The sequence below is a fragment of the Scyliorhinus torazame genome, chromosome 10 (assembly GCF_047496885.1).
Source record: "Scyliorhinus torazame isolate Kashiwa2021f chromosome 10, sScyTor2.1, whole genome shotgun sequence".
NCBI lineage: Eukaryota > Metazoa > Chordata > Chondrichthyes > Carcharhiniformes > Scyliorhinidae > Scyliorhinus > Scyliorhinus torazame.
In genome coordinates, this window is record NC_092716.1 from 61,283,494 (window position 1) to 61,299,056 (window position 15,563).

General features: G+C 48.0%; 1 protein-coding gene across 1 annotated transcript in view; it reads right to left on the minus strand.

Annotated features, from left to right (window-relative positions):
* The window catches only part of itfg1 (integrin alpha FG-GAP repeat containing 1), a 425,532-nt gene continuing 409,969 nt past the window's right edge, over positions 1 to 15,563 (minus strand). The window contains exon 18 of the mRNA XM_072518195.1: positions 1 to 472. Coding sequence (XP_072374296.1) covers positions 413 to 472 — 60 coding nt within the window. The 3' untranslated portion in view covers positions 1 to 412. The remainder of the gene's footprint in view (positions 473 to 15,563) is intronic.

Below are 15,563 nucleotides of genomic sequence, written 5' to 3' on the forward strand. Positions count from 1 at the left end.
TTTGTTTTAAATCATTAAAAGTTTAATACACCACAGCATGATTCATTTTGACCTACCGGAAATATTAAGTATATTCTTCCGCAGAGACCACTTATTTTAATAACCTTTTCAAGGTTGATGAGCCACATTAATAACATCAGAAAAAAAAATCACCATGTTTAGAGAATATACATTTGAAAACACGTGCAGTAACACAATGAAATACATAATTTATCTTTCAATGATTCTTAACACCCCAAAATATACAACTCGAGTTATTTGCAACCACTGCCCAGAAACCATAAATTGGATTTTTAAAAGAAATCCAGGAAGCATTTAGATTATGTACAATTCAACATTAAACATTCATCTTTTGCCACAAGTAATATTTTAGATCAACAGTTAGCATTTGTCTCTTAGAAACCATTGCATTTCACATGGCATCAAAATGAAACCTGTGTGCTTCTTGGCGCTTCTCCCGGTCGTCTGCTTTCTGAAATGCAAGTTAAAAAAAAAAATTCGGCATAAATATACCTTTGTATTTAGTGAGCAATTCGCTATGAGCAGAACTTTCTGGCCCAAATTACTCTTTTTAAAAAAAAATATATATTTTGAATTTTCTCTGTAAATATTTACCCAGGTGGGAAAGTTGCTTTTAACCAAATACCATTTAGTCAGTAAAGAATAATAATAATATTCTATTCATAGGAAAGGAGGAGGATTTCTCAGTTTTTTGGTGAAGTCTCTATCATCCATATTAAGCTAAACAAAGACCTACATTTACATTGTTCCCTTTACATTGTAGTTGTAATTTAAAATAAGTCCAAGCTAATTCACTTAATACTTTATTCTTTCGTAGTCACTACACAATGGTGGAGTGGTATTGTCATTGGACTAGCAATCCAGAGACTCAGGATAATACTCTGGGGACCTGGATTTAAAACCCACCACGGCAGATGGTGAACTTTGAATTCAATAAAAGTCTGGAATTAGTCTAATGATGACCATGAAACATTGTCGTAAAAACCCATCTGGTTCACTAATGCCACTTAGGGGAGGAAACCTGTGGTCCTTACCTGGTTTGACCAACATGTGACTCTGGACCTTCAGAAATGTGGTTCTCAGTTCAAGGCACTTAGGGATGTGTAATAAATGCTGGGACAGACATCTATGCCCATATCTCATGAAATAAAAAAAACCTTGCTTTGTGCTCAAAGTTAGAGTCGTCAGTATAATGCATAATGCACTTCCAAGTCAGACACAGTTGTAGAGCAACTTTAACATAACAATGGAGTTGTGTAGATCTTTCCATTTCCAATATTTTGTGATTGTAAGGTGAAATTGCTAACCTAATGCCACTCAACTGAATAACAAGTATTTTAGCAGTCTATCAGTATCTATCAGTAACTGGGTGTTCAAATTAATTTTATATAAACCAATTAAAGTTGTCAGAGAAAATCATTATCCCATTATTACACTGTGCTAAGTTCAAATCGAGGTTTGAGGGATGAAAAAGAAGCCTGGTACATTCTACATCATGCTGCTGAAGCTGTAGATTTGCTGAAAGCTATGTGTTCAGTATAAGTGTGCAATGCTGTAGGAAATGGTACAATGCCCACAAAGACCTAATGTACTCAATGATACAGTTGTGGAATTGCTCTTTCAAGAACTGGACCAAAGAAATAATGGCATGTTCGACACTGAAGTGCACCCTTTCCACAAGAGTACCATCCAGTCTGGGCAAGCGGAGATGATACAAAGGAGAAGCAGATGAGAAGACATTTGCCAGCCGTACAAATTTCCCAAAGTAAAACTACCCTGCATTTCCATTTACAAAGTAGGTGGGCAAAGTATGCATTGCACAAAAAGGTTCTAATTGAATCTGTCACATCTTGACTGAGACCACACGCAAAGTCCTCAGACAACCTTACAGTACTTTCTAGCTTTGCACAAATCTGCACAAGTTTGTAGGCCCAGCTTCAAACTCAAAGTATTAAGGCATTTACATCTGTAAAGGTAAATCAACAAAGCAAACTTCCAATAAAACCTACCCGCACAGGTACTTGGTACCAGTCCAGCTATTTCTCAAACTTCCAATATCTCAAAATTATTGGTAACACAAACCAATAAACAACGGGTAGCAGATGGGAGGAAGGCTGAGGAACTTTCCTCCCTGAAGTACTTTTGAGGAGGTCACAATGGAAAGCCTGGATCATGAAAATAATTTAAAAAATTTAGATTACCCAATTCGTTTTTCCAGAATTGGCAATTTAATAAGGGGCAATTTAGCATGGCCAATTCACCTGCCCTGCACATTTTCTGGGTTGTGGGGATGAAACCCACGCAGCCACGGGAAGAATGTGCAAATTCCATAAGGACAGCGACCGGGGTCGGGATCGAACCCGGGTCCTCGGTGCCGTGAGGCAGCATTGCTAACCACTGCCCCACCCTGCCGCCCTAGGACCATGAGAATATAGAGGGAATGAGGCAGATTGAAATCAAAGGCCTCCTCTATTTCCAGCAATAGTACTATCCTTTCCCTGTTCTTTTTCTACCTACTCATTAAGGGCAGCACGGTAGCATTGTGGATAGCACAATTGCTTCACAGCTCCAGGGTCCCAGGTTCGATTCCAGCTTGGGTCACTGTCTGTGCGGAGTCTGCACATCCTCCCCGTGTGTGCGTGGGTTTCCTCCGGGTGCTCCGGTTTCCTCCCACAGTCCAAAGATGTGCAGGTTAGGTGGATTGGCCATGATAAATTGCCCTTAGTGTCCAAAATTGCCCTTAGTGTTGGGTGGGATTACTGGGTTATGGGGATGGGGTGGAGGAGTTGGCCTTGGGTGGGGTGCTCTTTCCAAGAGCCGGTGCAGACTCGATGGGTCGAATGGCCTCCTTCTACACTGTAAATTCTATGATAATCATTCATTGTTGCAGACGTATACTCAATCATAATACTATAACATGAGAGTATCATGAGAATGGTATTTTAACAGGAACTTTGCAGCTATTATCCCAAGATATATTCCTCATCGATCTTTATAAAAGTCTCTCAAGAACAACTAAGAATACATAACCTTAGAAGAAGCCATCCAGCATCATTTATTGCTTAACTTGTCTAACAAAGCAGTACAACTATGTTCATCCAATGGAATTTAGATTGTCAGTCCGAGGAGGAGACAGAAGCATGTGTTGGTGGTACTAAGGAGTACAATGGGTTGCTGGATATTTGCATCTCTTGAACAAAGCAGAAATGAACGATGCACAGATAGATGAGTAAGCTCTAGGTATTACTTTCAGAATCAAGCATTTTTATCAATTGCTATACGGAAGGAAATTTGCTTTACTAATGGATCATCGATCACTGACAGTGATACTTGGGCCACAACCTGTTATTCCATCTGTTGCAGGGAGCCAGATGCAGAGATGCGCATTGCTATTGTCAGCACTTACATACTCTTTTAAAAAAAAAAAAAATGTTTTATAGAAAATTTTTTCGATCAAAATTTTTTCCCTTTACAGATCAGACATAGCAGTAAAGAAAGTTTAACAATAAACAAATGGCTAATCAACATGATAATCTAATCATTTAACATAAACTAAAACTTCCCCCCCCCCCCCCCCCCGGGTTGCTGCTGCTGGTCATCTGTCTTCCCTCTAACGTTCCCCTAGGTAGTCGAGGAATGGCTGCCACCGCCTGGTGAACCCTTGAGCCGATCCTCTCAGGGCAAACTTTATCTGCTCCAGTTTTATGAACCCCGCCATATCGTTTACCCAGGCCTCCAGTCCGGGGGGTTTCGCCTCCTTTCACATGAGTAGAATCCTACGCCGGGCTACTAGGGACGCAAAGGCCACAACGTCGGCCTCTTTCGCCTCCTGCACTCCCGGCTCATCCGCAACTCCAAATAGAGCGAGCCCCCAGTCTGGTTTGACCCGGGCCTTCACCACCTTAGAAACCACTCCCGTCACTCCCTTCCAATACCCCTCCAGTGCCGGGCACGACCAAAACATATGTGTGTGGTTTGCCGGGCTTCCGCCGCACCTCCCACATTTGTCCTCCACTCCAAAGAACCTGCTCAATCTTGCTCCCGTTATGTGTGCTCTATGTAGCACCTTGAATTGAATCAGGCTAAGCCTGGCGCACGAGGAAGAGGAATTTACCCTGCTTAGGGCATCAGCCCACATACCCTCCTCTATCTCCTCCCCTAGCTCTTCTTCCCACTTTCCTTTTAATTCGCCCACCAACTCCTCCCCCTCTTCCCTCATCTCTCGGTATATCTCTGACACCTTGCCCTCTCCGACCCACACCCCCGAAAGCACTCTCTCCTGAATCCCCTGTACCGGGAGCAGCGGAAATTCCCTCACCTGTTGTCTTGTGAACGCCCTCACCTGCATATATCTAAGAAAGTTTCCCCGGGGCAACTTATACTTTTCCTCCAATGCTCCCAAGCTCGCAAACGTCCCATCTATAAATAAATCTCCCACCCTCCTAATTCCCAACTGGTGCCAGCTCTGAAATCCTCCATCCATTCTTCCTGGGGCAAACCTATGGTTGTTCCTGATTGGGGACCCCACCAGGGCTCCCCGCACACCTCTCTGTCGCCTCCATTGTCCCCAGATATTCAATGTTGCCGCCACCACCGGGTTCGTGGTAAACGTTTTTGGTGAGAGCGGTAGCGGCGCCGTCACCAGCGCCTCTAAGCTCGTCCCTTTACAGGACTTTCTCTCCAGTCTTTTCCACGCCGCTCCCTCTCCCTCCATCATCCATTTACGAATCATCGCCACATTGGCGGCCCAATAGTAGTCGCCCAAATTCGGTAGCGCCAATCCTCCTCTGTCCCTGCTACGTTGTAGGAACCCCCTCCTTACCCTCGGGACTTTCCCTGCCCACACGAAGCTTGTGATGCTCCTGTCTATTTTAAAAAAAAGGTCTTAGTGATTAGTACAGGGAGACATTAAAATACAAATAAGAACCTCGGGAGGACCATCATCTTAATTGGCTGCACTCTGCCCGCCAACGACAGAGGCTGCATGTCCCACCTCTTGAAGTCCTCCTCCATTTGTTCTACCAATCGTGTCAGATTAAGTCTGTGCAAGGTTCCCCAGCTCCTCTGAATCCCCAGGTATCGGAAGTTTCTTTCCACTTTCCTTAGAGGCAGGCCTTCTATCTCTCTACTCTGGTCCCCTGGGTGTATCACGAATAGTGCACTCTTCCCCATGTTAAGCCTATATCCCGAGAAATCTCCGAACTCCCTCAACATCTGCATAACCTCTATCATCCCCCCCGCTGGGTCCGACACATACAACAGTAGGTCATCCGCGTATAGCGAGACTCGGTGTTCTTCTCCCCCTCTAATCACACCTCTCCATTTCCTGGAGTCTCTCAACGCCATGGCCAGAGGTTCAATTGCCAACGCGAACAACAGTGGAGATAGCGGGCATCCCTGTCTTGTTCCCCTATATAATGGAAATACTCCGATCTTTGCCGACCCGTGACTACACTTGCCGTTGGGCCCCCATAAAGAAGTTTGACCCAGCTAATAAACCCGTTCCCAAGCCCAAACCTCCTTAACACCTCCCATAAATACTCCCACTCCACCCTATCAAATGCCTTCTCTGCATCCATTGCCGCCACTATCTCTGCCTCCCCCTCCACTGGGGGCATCATTATCACCCCTAATAGTCGTCGCACGTTGACATTCAGTTGTCTCCCCTTTACGAACTCTGTCTGGTCTTCGTGCACCACCCCGGGACACAGTCCTCTATCCTCGATGCCAGTACCGTTGCCAGCAATTTGGCGTCCACATTCAATAATGAAACAGGTCTATAGGACCCGCACTGCAATGGATCTTTATCCCTCTTCAGAATTAGCGATATCGTCGCCTCCGACATTGTCGGGGGTAAAGTCCCTCCTTCCCTGGCCTCATTGAACATCCTCACCAACAACGGGGCCAACAAGTCCACGTATTTTCTATAAAATTCCACCGGGAACCCGTCTGGTCCCGGAGCCTTCCCTGCTTGCATGTTCCCCAGCCCTTAATAACCTCGTCCACCCCAATCGGTGCCCCCAGGCCTTCCACCTCCTGCTCCTCCATCCTCGGGAACCTCAATTGATCCAGGAACTGCCGCATCCCCTCCTCTCCCTCTGGGGGTTGGGACCTATACAGTCCCTCATAAAAGGTCTTGAACACCTCGTTTATCTTCCCTGCTCTTCGCACCGTGGCTCCCTTTTCGTCTCTAATTCCCCCTATCTCCCTCGCCGCTGTCCTCTTTCGCAACTGATGAGCCAGCAGGCGACTAGCCTTTTCCCCATATTCATACCTCCTCCCCTGTGCCTTCCTCCACAGCACCTCCCCCTTTCTGGTGGTCAGGAGTCAAACTCCGTCTGGAGTCGTCTCCTCTCCCTGTACAGTCCCTCCTCCGGCGTCTCTGCAAATTCCCTGTCCACCCTTAAAATCTCCCCCAGTAATCTTTTCCTTTCCTTGGCCTCTGTTTTCCCTTTGTGGGCCCCAATGGAGATCAGCTCTCCTCTGACCACCGCTTTTAGTGCTTCCCATACCACTCCCACACGGACCTCCCCGTCGTCATTGACCTCCAGGTATCTCTCAATACACCCCCGCACTCTTGCACACACTCCCTCGTCCACCATCAATCCCACATCTAATCGCCAGAGTGCTCTCTGCTCCCTTTCCTCTCCTAGTTCCAGGTCCACCCAGTGTGGTGCATGGTCCGAAACCGCTATGGCTGAATACTCAGCTTCTTCCACCCTTGAGATCAACGACCTTCCCAGAACAAAAAAATCTATCCGGGAGTACACTTTATGGACATGGGAGAAGAAGGAGAACTCCCTGGCCCTCGGTCTAAGAAATCGCCATGGATCCACTCCCCCCATTTGGTCCATAAACCCCTTGAGCACCTTGGCCGCTGCCGGCCTTCTTCCGGTCTTTGATCTGGATCTATCTAGCCCTGGGTCCAGCACGGTATTGAAGTCCCCTCCCAATATCAAGTTTCCTACCTCCAGGTCCGGTCTACGACCCAGCATCCGTCTAATAAATCCCGCATCGTCCCAATTCGGGGCATATACATTAACCAACACGACCTCCATTCCCTCCAGCCTGCCACTCACCATTACATATCTACCTCCGCTATCTGCTACGATGTTCTTTGCTTCAAATGCTACCCGTTTCCCCACCAGTATGGCCACCCCTCTATTCTTTGCATCTAGTCCTGAGTGGAACACCTGTCCCACCCATCCTTTCCTTAACCTAACTTGGTCCGCCACCTTCAGGTGTGTCTCTTGGAGCATAGCCACGTCTGCCCTTAGTCCTTTCAAGTGCGCGAGCACTCGGGCCCTTTTAATCGGTCCATTCAGGCCTCTCACGTTCCACGTGATCAGCCTCACTAGGGGGCTACCAGCCCCCTTCCCGTGTCGACTAGCCATCACCTTCTCTAGGCCAGTCCCATATCCCAACCTCCGCGCTCCCACTCGCTCCCCAGGCGTCGCATTCCATCCCCGTCCACCCACTCTTTAGCCATTTCCTTTTTAATTTCCGCAGCAGCAACCCAGTTGTCCCCCCCCCTCTCTCTTCCCCCCCCCCCCCCCCCCCCCCCGCCCGCCAGATCCCTTTCTAGCGTGATTGCTCCCCCCATATTACTTCCGCAAGTCAGCTGACTTCAACTGACCCCGGCTACTCCTGCTCACTCCTTGACCCCCCCCGTGTGGGGAACTCCCATCCGCCTTGCGCCTGTCTTCCCGCCATAATCTTTCTGGCGCGGGAACATTCCTTTATCTGACCCGCCTCTTCTGGCGCAGCTTCCTTTCCTCTCCCCCTCCCATTCCTCATTCTCCACCTATGTCCCTTCTTTCCCCCCTCACCGGCGCCCACATTTCCTCGTGTCTCCCCCCATCCCAATTTACTTCTCTATTTACATCAACCATAACAATAACAATAACATTCCCTACAGTATAAGTACCGATCCAATTTCTCCTCTTTAATAAAGGTCCATGCTTCTTCCGCCGTATCGAAATAATGGTGTCTCTCCTGATACGTGATCCATAGTCGTGCCGGCTGCAGCATCCCGAACTTCACCTTCTTTTTGTGTAACACCTCCTTGGCTCGGTTAAAACTCGCTCTCCTTCTTGCCACCTCCGCACTCCAATCCTGGTACACCCGTACCACTGCATTCTCCCATTTGCTACTCCGCACCTTTTTAGCCCATCTCAGGACCTCTTCTCTATCTTTAAGGCGGTGAAATCGCACGATTGTCGCCCTGGGTGGTTCTCCCGCTTTTGGTCTTCTCGCCGGGATCCGATGTGCCCACTCCACCTCCAAGGGGCCCGCAGGGGCCTCAGCATCCATCAATGAGCTTAGCATCGTACTTACATAAGCTCCACAGTCCGCTCCTTCCACTCCCTCAGGGAGACCCAGTATCCGAAGTTTCTTCCTTCGCGCTCTGTTTTCTAGGGCCTCAATCCTTTCAATACACTTTTTATGGAGTGCCTCGTGCGTCTGTGTTTTGACTGCCAGGCCCAGGATCTCGTCCTCATTATCCGTCACCTTCTGCTCCACCACGCGGAGCTCTGTCTCCTGGGTCCTTTGTGCCTCCTTGAGCCCCTCAATTGCCTGTAGCATCGGGGTCAGCACCTCCCTCTTTAGTAGCTCCACACACCGTCTCAGAAATTCGTCTTGCTCGGGCCCCCATGTCGCCTGGGCTTTCTCCGCCGCCATCTTGTGTCTTCTCCCTTTCTGTCCCTTTCGTCGACGATTCCTCGCGCTGCAGCCGCCGCCGCCGATATTTTCCTCTTTCGTTGGGGGGGGGGGGCAGACACTCCCTATTCACTCACCCCACACCGGTTTGCGTCGCCCAAAAATTTCCCGTTGGGGCTCTTAAAAGAGCCCAAAGGTCCGTTGGAGCTGGAGCCGCCGAAACGTGCGGCTAGCAGGGCATCGCCGCAACCGGAAGTTAGCACTTACATACTCGATAAAATATCGTCAATTAACGCTGATGGACTCTCTAGATTATCTTTACCTAATGAGTCGTCAATGAATATTTTGTGTGGTGATATTTTCAATGAATATTTTGTGTGGTAATAAATTGATAACACTCCCGTAACTGCAGGACAAGCTAAATAATATACCAGAAATAATCCCCCACTGTCAGAAGTTATCGACATGGTCCTTCATGGCAAGGCCATGGGCGCAAACCTGAAGTTTAAGGCGATATCTGAAGACACAAACTATCCTTAGACTGGTTGTCTCCTCTGGGGAATGAAGGTCATTGTGGGATAGTAAGGATGAAGGAGATAGCCAGAAGCTATTTTTGGTGGCTAGGGCTCGAGAGCGAAATCGAGAATGCGAGCATGTGTCTGACTTGTGCAAAGGTTCAAAACCTTCCGTCCCTAGCATCATTACACCAATGGGAATGGCCAGAAAGGCCATGGCAAACAGTTCACATAAATTTTGTCAGACCACATGAAGGACAAATGTTTTTCATTGTGGTAGGTGTGCACTCGAAATGGCCTGGAGTCGGCATTATGAAGACTATGTTCTCAGAGAGAACAATAGAAAAACTGAGTAGGACTTTTGCAAGATTCATATATACTGAACAACTAGTTAATGACAATAAGCCACAGTTCATTTTGCACAAATTCACAAATTATCTAACGGAGAATGGAATTTAACACATCGATCCGCTCTTTATCATCCTGCCACAAATGGGCTGGCTGCGAGGTTTGTTCAGACAATTAAGCATTGATCGAAGGTAACTCGTGAGCAAGGATCATTGTCTAAATGACATACAGGAATATAACACATTCGACAACCCAAAGTTCTCTGGCATTATTCATGGTAAAACATCAGTTAGGCACAGTGTTTGATTTGCTGAAGCTGTCGAAGACAAGAGAATTTGTTGAGAGCAAACAGTAAAGTCAGGTTTCGTGATATGAGAACAGGCTAAATGCGATGTTTTTCAGAAAGATTCGGAAGTATCGACAAGGAACTGCACCATCAGTGAGAAGTGGATACCTGCCATCGTTTTAGCACTAACATGGCCGGTCTCCTGCACTGTTCAAACTTGGGATGATGCAGTGTGAAGGAGACAAACTGATCAACTTAAAAAAAAAAAAATGATTGAACATTTTTACAAATATATAAATACAAAACAGATAAACAACTCCCAAACCCCGCACCCCTGCTTTTGATGGTGACCAGTTCCTTGAAATACATGATAAATGGCTGCGGACCTGTGTAAAACCACCCAATTGAATCTCTTAACATGTATTTAATTTTCTCAAGGTACAAAAGCTCCATGAGACTGCCAGCCATTCCAAGGCTGACCTCCACTCCAACAGGACCTGCCTGCGGACAATCAGCGAGGTGAAGGCTAAAACATCTACCCCTGCACCAGTCTACAGCTCAGGCATGTCCGACACTCTGAAGATGGCCTCTAGGGGACCAGGCTCCAATTCCCTTTGTATGATCGCCGACATGGTGCTGAAGAAGGAACCCCAAAGGTTCGCTAGCTTAGAACATGCCCAGAATATATGTGCAAGATTCACTGGGCCCCTCCCAAATCCCTCACACCTATCTTCTACCCCCTTAAACACTCGACCTTTAGTTGTTTGATCCCGAGCCTTACATATGGAGAGGTGTCATTCAACCTCCGCAGGGCTTCACACCACAACCTCCTCCTCCACTTCCCCCCCTAGTTCTTCCTCCCACTTGGCCTTAATCCCCTCCAGCGTTGCTGTGTCCTCCGCCAGAATCTTCCCATAAAGTCCGGAAGTACTCCCCTCTCACACCCTCGCCGACGACAGTACCCTCTCCACCAACGACGACAGCAACATCGGGAAGCTCGGAAAAATCGTCCCAGCAAAATTCCAAACCTGCAAGTATCTGAACCCCTTAAACTGTGCTAACCCGTACTTCTTCGCTAATTCCACCAGATTCGCAAACCGCCCCTCGAGGGATAAATCCCCCATCACTGCTGGGAAGATCAGAAAAATCTTCCGAGCAAAATTCCAAACCTGCAAGTATCTGAACCCCTCAAACTGCGCTAACCCGTACTTCTCCACTAACTCCACCAGACTCGCAAACCGCCCCTCCAGGATTAAATCCCCCATTACTGCCAGTCCCTTCTCCTCCCAGCCGCTAATCCTGGCATCAAATCTAGCCGGTTCAAACATGTGATTGTGTCTAATCAGAGTCATCTTCGGCCTTTAGATGCTGCCGTAATTGCTTCATATTTTTAATGTAGCCAACACCACCAGATTCCCTGAAACATTTTCCACAGCAAATGGCATCAGAGTTGTCACCAATACCCACACACCCACAGCCCCATCCCCTTACAAGACCCAGCCTCCATCCTCACCCAGATTGCCTCCTGATCCCTGCACTCCCCAACAACATCTCTGCATTTGCTGTCCTGTAGTAGCGGATCAGGTTCGGCAGCACCAAACCCCCAGACTGCTGGTCCCTCTGTAGGACCCTTTTTCAAATCTTTGCCCCCTTATCCGCCCATATAAACAAAGAGATCAAACCTTCCACCCCCCCACAAAAAACACCTTTGGTAGAAACACTGTGATAAAAAGAAAACCCATGGCAAAATCTTCATTTTCACCCATTGTACTCGCCCAGAAAGAGACGGAGGGAGACTGACCCACCTCTGTAAATCCACCTTAATCTTACTCACTAAACTCGTGAAATTTAACTTCTGGAGCTGCCCCCAATCGGGAGAGCTTGGCAAACAAAATGGCAGTACCCCCAAGTTAACCCCCTTCCCGGCGGAGTAACTGGAAAACATTTGCGATTTTCAAAATTCACTTTGTAACCAGAGAATGCCCCAAACCATCGTAATGTACACCAAAAGATCATTGGCATAAAGCAACACCCTTCGGTTCTCCCCCTCCTCATTACCCCTTTCCATTTATCTGAACTTCTCAAAGCGATGGCCACGGCAAATAGGAGGGGGGACAAAAGGATACCCTTGCCTCATTCCCCAATACAATCAAAAATAACCCAAGCTAACATTATTCGTCCGAACACTGGCCCTTGATTCCTTGTACAAGTTTGACCCAGAACACAAACTTAGACCCTATCCCGAACTGCTCCAACACCACAAATAAGTACCCCCACTCTACCCTATCAAAAGCCTTCTCTGCATCTAACGTCACTATCACCTTGTTTCCCCTCCCTCTGCCCGAGACAGGACCACATTCAGTAGGCAACGCACATTGGAAGATAATAGTCTACCCTTCACAAAACGGGTTTGATTCTCCCCGACCACCTGCGGAAGACACCCTTCCAACCTGAGCGCCAGCACCTTCGCCAGAATCTTTGCATCCATATTTAACAATTAAACTGTCCGGTATCACTCACACTCCACCGAGTCCTTGTCCTTTTTCAAGAAGAATGAAATGGATGCCTGACTCATTGTCTCCAGGAGTGACCACCAGTGCACCGATTCTTTAAACACCTCAACCAATCGGTCTGCAAACTTTATATAAACCATCCGGCCCTGGTGCCTTTCCCGACTGCATACATCCTATCGCCTTCCTAACCTTCTCCACCCCCAACGGCTCCTCCAACTCTTCTGGATCTTCCTCGTCCACCCCCGGATACTCCAATCCCGGCAAAAACTCCACTATGTCCGAATCATCTTCTGGCAGCTCCAAACTGTACAATGTCTTATAAAACACTTCAAACATGCCATTCACCCTTTCCGACGGCAGTAGCAGTACACCTCACCTCCCCACCCCTCTCGAACCTAGATAATTTCCCGGGAAGCGGCCTGCTGCCTTAACTGGCTCACCAGCTGATGTTTCCCTGTACTCTTAAACAGCCCCCTTCTCCCGTCTCAACTGCCGCACCGCCTTATCTGTGGACACCAGATCAAAGTGCTTCCTACTGGCCAATAGCTCTGGAGTAGGACCCTTCAAATACTTCCCATCCACCTCCAATATCTCATTCACCAACCGCTCTGGTTCTTCCCTTGTTTCGCTATCCACCTGTGTGCGAACGCCTCCCCCCTCACCACTGCCTTCAGAACGTCCCATACTACAGAGGGCGAAACCTCCCCATTCTTGTTAAACGCTACGTACTCATCCACCACCATGGCCATCTGTACACAAAAACCCAGATCCGCTAGTAGCACCACATCCAAACTCCATGCCGGTGGTTGGGCTGGCCCCCATCCAGCACCACGTCTACCAGGTGCGGAGCATGGTCAGAAACCACAATCCCTGAATACTCCACTTTCCTCACCCCCCCGGCAACAACAACCTCCCCTATATAAAAGACCCACTCCCCCTTCCCCCACCCGAGTGCAAAATCATCATGGATCCGCTCCCCCCATCTCCTTCATAAATGCTGCCAACACTCTCGCCCACCCCACCCCCATTTGGCTTGGAATGGCCCACTTTCGAGTTCAAGACCGTATTCAGGACTACCCGCAAGATCAACTGATGCATGTCCATGCGCAGGATTGCTGCCATCATTCTCTTCATAAAATCAACGTCATCCCAGTTCGGGCACAAATGCTTGGCAAAACCACCGATTTACCAAATAACATCCCCTCTGCAATCTACCACCACCTGGAAACAAATTCTCTTCTTAAGCAAGACTCCCATCCCCTGGGCCCTACTATCAAATCCCGATTGGAACACCTGACTCAAACCAACATTTCCGGAGCCTTATCTGGTCCTTCCCTCACAAGTGGGTCTCCTGCAACAGCGCCACTTTGGCCCTCAGATTCTTGAAATGCGCAAAAACTCTTGCCCGTTTCACCGGGGCTCCCAATCCTCGGACATTCCATGTCATCAATCGAATTGGGGCTCTGCACCCCCTCTTCCTGCTCTCAGCCATCACCCCTCTAGGGATGTTCCCATCCTCCCAGAGTTCTACAGCCCGAAGCCCACACAAGATGGCGGCAAGCCCCCCACCCAATGGGTGGACCCATTCCTCGCCCCCAGTCACTGTCAACCCACTGCCCCCTCCCCTTCCCAGAAACCTCGCATCGATTTCCTCTTGAAACCACCTCATTCCCCACAATCCCCCAACCCCCGCGGTTTTGGCTGAAGTGATCGGTGGGCCCTATCCAACTCCATGGGGTGGGGGATTATCCCCCTCCCCCATCAGGTTCCTCAACATCGTCATAATAAACCCTGTCGGCCTCGGGTCCTCCACTTCCTCAGGCAGCCCCATGATTCTCAAATTCTGCCACTGAGATCTATTCTTAAAGTCCTCCACCTTGGCTCTCAGGCCCTGATTTCAGTCCTCCACCTCAGCCAGTTCAACTCCCCAGTGAGGCGAGCTGGTCACTGTGCCTCAATAGTGCCTCCTCCACCCCCTTCAACATCTCACTCTGCTCCCGCACCGCCTGCAATGTTCTCCCCAGTGACTCCATGATCGGAGCCAGCAGACCTTCCACCGATTGCTTGAGTGATTTCAACATCTCCCTTCCATGCCTCTGGAAATGCTTGTTTAGTTGTCATTCAAATTCTGCCACTATCATCTCTGCCAGTGTCTCTACGGTTATACAAGTGGCCACACCCAGCGAGCTTGCCTCCGCCATCTTCCTTGCCAATGCATCTTTCGCTGTGCTTGACCTTGCCAACGAACTGGCATTCAAATCCTTCTTCCCAGTATTCTTTTGCTGGCTCTTCAACATTCTTTGCTAACCAAGTCTCCATTGGGTCAAATTTTCTGAAGGTTTCCCCTCCCCCCCCAAAAAGTGGAAAGGACCAAAATTGCAGGACTCCAAAGGGAGCTATCCAGCGTGCAACCTTCTCCTACATGTCGCCATCGGAAGCCTATCAACTTTTAACAGCTAGAACTACTTTGCCAGAGACAGAATTAACTGAGAGTCCGCAACAAATGGTGCCAAGTGAAGGCCTAGGCATTCTGGAGAACTTGACAATGCCAGAAACAACTGTCAAACAGTTGAGGACACTTTGGACGACGTCCAAACTAAACCAAAACCACCAGAGTTTGCAGTCAACACAAAAAAGCAATCGCTTGAGGTTCACCGACAACCACACAGAAATCGATGTCTTCTGAAATGTCTAGCTTATTGACTGCTGTGTTTATTAATTGTTCATATTGTAAATTTTGATTGTTAATGTTATATTGTTATCAATTGCAGGAACCTTTAATGTTCAGGGGAAGGAAAGTGTTGTATATTCACGTTTGTTCCTAGTCTTAACAACAGCACTTTCGGAGTCCCATCACGTGACATATTGATGACGTGATCGTCTGTTTCAGTCTACCCTAACAGCCTGTAAACACCTTCCCAATAAAGCTCTCATTTGTTTGTATCTTTGTGGATTGCAAGCCTATTCTTTAAAAATACAAAAGTTGCTATCGGAATACAAGCAGTATCGCTGATCATTATATATTGTCTATATACCATGAGGCAAATTCAAGCAGTATTTATGGAAGGATCCAGTACCTCTATCAGTGCAGCTCTGCATGATGGCTTAATTAGTAAGTTGCGTAGCATGCAGCAAATGAAAATTATCTGATATGTAGCCATATTACTTCCTGATCTGTCCAAGTGCTGCTTAAAGACATCTACCACATGGCCCATAATT